The sequence below is a fragment of the Electrophorus electricus genome, chromosome 2 (genome assembly GCF_041902795.1).
Source record: "Electrophorus electricus isolate QZ-2024a chromosome 2, ASM4190279v1, whole genome shotgun sequence".
Taxonomy (NCBI): Eukaryota; Metazoa; Chordata; class Actinopteri; order Gymnotiformes; family Gymnotidae; genus Electrophorus; species Electrophorus electricus.
Genome location: NC_137498.1, coordinates 37651735 through 37656734, shown reverse-complemented (window position 1 = coordinate 37656734; position 5000 = coordinate 37651735). Strand labels below are relative to the sequence as shown.

At 40.4% G+C, this 5000-nt stretch overlaps 1 protein-coding gene across 4 annotated transcripts in view; it reads left to right on the top strand.

Moving 5' to 3' along the window:
• Positions 1-5000, top strand: part of nhsl3 (NHS like 3) — a 28041-nt gene that overhangs the window by 22229 nt on the left and 812 nt on the right. For 2 of the 4 annotated variants that reach the window (XM_081702125.1, XM_081702137.1), the window contains exons 3-7: positions 806-961; positions 1083-1123; positions 1228-1351; positions 1655-1762; positions 1879-5000. The exon at positions 1879-5000 is cut by the window's right edge and continues 812 nt beyond it. In XM_081702125.1, coding sequence (XP_081558251.1) covers positions 806-961; positions 1083-1123; positions 1228-1351; positions 1655-1762; positions 1879-5000 — 3551 coding nt within the window. Of the gene's footprint in view, positions 1-805; positions 962-1079; positions 1124-1227; positions 1352-1654; positions 1763-1878 lie in introns of all 4 variants that reach the window. The other 2 variants (XM_035529366.2, XM_027006363.3) reach the window with 1 other exon arrangement.

Genomic DNA, 5000 nt, shown 5'->3' with positions numbered 1-5000 from the left:
TCAGACCATTCCAGATTATATGCTTCCTGGGGTGAAAGGTTTCTCTGGCCTTAAACAGTGCTAGTCTTATGCTCTCTGAGCAGTGAGTCTGTCTGCCATTCTGTCTGCCAGGCAGTGCCATGTGCTGCTACACAACACTCCAGGAGTGGCTGGGCTTCCCCTGTCCAGAGGTTTGTCCTCTCTCCATGGGTTATAGGCAGGCATGGAGGCACAGAGTGACCAGCAAGCACCAGACTATTGCATTGAAAAAAACAAACATGGCTCCCCTCATGTGTACATGTATCGGTATACATTTATTTTCAGCTAATTTAAAATATATATATTTTTTACATTTACAATAGTTGAGTATATAATCGAACAGTGTAAATAGCTGTTTTTTAATTTCTCATGATCCATAATATTATAGTGATCTTAGACTGCTCAGAAGTTTTAAAAGGCAAATATCAGGATATCATATCATGATTTTAACATGGACAAGAAAAGCCATGGCACTTAGAGACCAGATATTACCCAAGGAGGGTAAAAGAAAACCTCATATCCCTTAATTGATTGATTGATTGAAAACCTTTTTTTAATCCAGAATTACTTAGGAATAAAATCTTGAATAATGTTTTTTCTTTCTTTTTTCTTATAAACCACTGTTTTGGTAATACAATGTCAGCTCAAAAAATCACGTGTATATTTTAAAATCAAACATGTAAATGTAGTATCCACATAAAACATTTGCTTACTGATAACTAATAATTGAGTGTGTGATGTAAATAATTCACTGGCATCTAAAAAAAGAGACTCATGCTACTTCCAGCTGAGCAAAATCAAGAGGAGCAGAGGAAGCTGACAGTGCATTACACGACCTCCCAGCACTACCAGGAGAATGTGTTCATCCACAGCAGCAGGCCAAAGTATCTGGAGGACTTACATATTGAAGCCCAAGAAGGACTTAAGATACTGCAACAAGAGGGTGAGACTTTTCTGTGTAGCAGCAGTTTCCAAACTTAAGCAACCTTAATTATTTCTTACAGACTAGCTATCTCAAGGCAGCTCAGTGCTGATTTGTGTATTATTCCATATTTCTAAAGCAGAACACAACAATGGAATGAACCTACAAGATGATCATACTGGTGTAAGTTTTTGTTTTTTTTCCACAGAAGATAGTAGTAAACCACATGATATTGATCTTATAAGTAAGTTTCTCCAAATGTCCTAATTGTATTGCTTTTGGTGCAGTCTAGAGTTATTCCAAATCAAGATTCCAATTGTCAAGAAAGAGCTGGACTTCTGGGATTTGACAACACTGGCGATTACTCCATCACAGCTGCAATGTCCTCTCACCCTGTGCTGACAAGGCAAGGTATGGCACCTGATTAAAAAATCAGGTTTAAAATTGTATTCTTTTCCCCAAATGTATTTAGAAATAGTTTATTCCCTGTGCACATCTTGCTCTTCGCAGAATGATTTCTCTTGTGCTGGAAGACTCCAGAACATGTTTTTAAAAATGCATAAAAAATACCACCTTCAGTATTCTGCACTGAAATTTCAGACTTTCTGTATCCCACTATAACTTATCAGCAAATCATATTAATATATTATATACTGCATTAACCTTCTGGCTCTTGTAGCTTCAAGTACATTTTTAGGTTCATATGCTTTGTAGGTTCAACATTTAAGCCCTTGAACAGTGTGAAGAAACTGGACAAGAGCAGAAAGAGAAACAGAAGAACGACAATTTTGGGCATACCACAACATGTTCAGAGAGAGATATGTACGGAATTCATAATATAGTGTAAAATAAAATAAAATGTATTCAAAAACTATAATTAATTGATTGTAAACATGGTAAAGCCTGATATTTTTCAAAAATATAAACTTCCGATGCAGGTATGGAGAAGGGAGTTTTACTGCGGCAGCGTCCAGACCCAGATGACTCAGATACAGTCATAATCCCACCAACTGTTGGAAGGGCACCAATAACAAATTATGAAGGGGCTCGTATACACCTACAGGATATTGAAGCCCTTCAAGAGTTCAGAGATGAGCAACTTCTCAGGCACCATATACAAACTGTGTACAAAGATGACATGCTTGGGCCACGAATGTCACCTATACAGAGGCCCAAATCACTTGCTATACCTGGTATGATAACGTCTTCCTCCTTCCTGCAGGAACCACAAGGTCCTGTGATGTCAATCTCTCCACAGGCAACCTATTTATCCAAAATTATTCCTAATGCAATCCTTCCTGGTGCAATAGATGTGATAGAAATTGACAGAGGCCGTAGCCGGCACAGTGTACGGAGAGTTAGCAAGAGCAGCGTAGCATCTGTGAGTCCAGGGTCTTCACATTCAGGAGGTGGTACCAGAAATGAACCATCTCCCACCAGCTCCAATCAGAGCCATTCACAATCATCTGAGACAATTGTCTCCAACTCCTCTACAATCTCTTTAAAAATAAATGTTCCACCTTCTTATGCAATTGACTGCATGAAGGAAGTCTCAGATTTAAACCATGTAGAGCAGGTGAGCATTAAGAGCTCAGGCAGTTGGTTAAGTTCAACCAGCAAAGCAGGCAGTCAAAATATAGAGCAAGAGGAAATGAATGATGATGGAGAAAATTCCAAAAATGGTCAATTTTTATATCGTAGTCTCTCTGTATTGAAGCCTAAACTACCACCAGCACCGCCAATGAGGACATATTCTTTGCACCCTGAAAAAATTAAAAGATCAGAAATTACAGAAACAAAATATTTGAATAATTTGGAATACAGCGGCAGGCAAACAGATGGGGGACTCAATGTAAAAGATGATCCTAATTCAGCTAAAAATGAAAAAATGTGTACTGTCTCTCCAATTTCAACATTTTTGGATGAGTCCCACACATTTCTCACTTCAAGTCCACACAGCCCTGATCAAGAATCTGCTTGTGCTCAAACTGAAACAAGCAACTCATCATCAGAGAATAAATTTGAAAGGACAATGTCACCTTCGAGCGGATACTCAAGTCAAAGTGGTACACCAACTCATTCTTCCAAAGGCATCTGCACCCCCTCTCCAGGAAAGCAGAAGATAAAGCTTCCAAAACCAGAGAGGATGGGTGCACAAACCTCCCCTATGGTGTCAGTCTCATCATCAATGGCTTCCCTTTCATCAGTTGTACCAGGACCAGTTCATCAGATCATTCAAACCCACATCAATGAATCCCATTCGCACAGCATCTCCATTGCTGTTACAACAGTGAATAACAATGTGCCTCCTCCACCATCAACAGCAGTGCCCAGGGAACTGTTTAACATTCCACCACCACCGAAGGTAAAAGCTCCTTTTCCACCACCCCCTGAAACCTGGGCTCACAATAAACGTACAATTGAACTTTTATGTGGTCCACCCCTAATCAGTCACAGGATATTCGAGCTGCAGCAACAAGAACAAGAACAACAACAACAATTTTTACTAGTGAAAAATCAAAACACTTCTAATGTTGATCAAACCTCATCAGAAAGACAGCCAACTTTAGAAGTTATAACACACCTCCCTGGTTCAGAGACAAACAATGACTCTATGACAGCTCTAGAAGTGACTCTAGCTGAGCATCTAGCTTTAGGGCACATGGAAGGTCTTCCAGGGAATGAAAAAGGAGAATCTTCTGAGAGGGAAAAGGCAAGTTATGTGATTCAAACACAGAAGCAGAACATTTTTGAAAAGAAAAGTCCAATAAATTCAAAGAAGGTGCAAGCAGCATGCAATATTCAGCAAACAGTGCAGTTACCAACACAACAGTTAAAAAGTGAGGAGTGTGAGATAAATGTTCCCATTTTGCCAGAGAATCACACATTAACCCTAAAGACAGACATAACTGTCACACACAACAAAGAGTTACAAAATCATATGCCCACACAGAATCTAGATCCAGAGGTCCCTGTAGTCAATAGTACCACACCACCACCCTCTCCAACTCCTGGACATCCTCCTCCTCTACCTCCTTCTAAAACATGTCCAACCTACTCTACATCTATGCCTTCACCTGAGAAAGAACTTCACTGTGAAAAAGAATTACCCATTCTGGAGTGTCCATGGCCTCCACCACCTCCACCTATGAATGAGTCAGCTGACTTGCTATTTGACGGGCAGGATGAGATAGAGTTCCCCCCACCCCCACCACTACCACTAATACGAGAATCACTTTCAGATAGGCCATACCAATGTCAGAGGGAAAAAAATGGACAGACAGACAGTATGCCTCCAAAGGAGTTGTATGATGCATTAGATATAGCCAGTTATATACAGCAAAACCCAGATCTCATTGTTAACACAATGCGAGAGAAAACTACAAATAAACCTGTCAATCCTGTCTTAAGTGTACCAAAGGTGTCAGACAAACTGTTTGATCAAACCCATGACAAACTACAGTTCTTTGGGAAAATCTGTACTGATCTGGTCTGTTCAAAAATGTCTGTACTTCCTGAAATTTCTGCTAGTGCAGAAAATGCACCTTTACAGCAACTGTCTGAGGAAAACTCACCTCTACCTCAAGGGGATTCTTCAAATACATCAGCTATGTCAGCTGCAGATTTATCACAGCTAGCAACGTCTGATGCTCCTGCATTCTGTATGGATATGCCTACTGCCCCTTCTCTTCCAATGGAAGATCAGTCTACTATTAATTTCAGAAGACAAAGTGTGATGAACAAAGACAGCAGGAGCAAAGAACCTTTGTCCAAAAATAAAAGTGCACCTATCCCAAAAGAGGATGCAAACATTCCACTTGTTACACCTTCTCTGCTTCAGATGGTGCGCCTAAGATCTGTAAATGCTGAGGACGAAGTAATCACAGACTCACAATCTGGTAAAGCTGGTAGACAGACTGCTTCAGACCAGAATCTGTGCTTATCTAGCCAGATAATTCCACAAAAACCAATCCGGAAATCTTGCCCAAATCCCACACTACCCTCTGTCAAGTCATCCCCAGCTACACCCTCAGCTCCCTCCATGCGGCTTCAAGAAGCT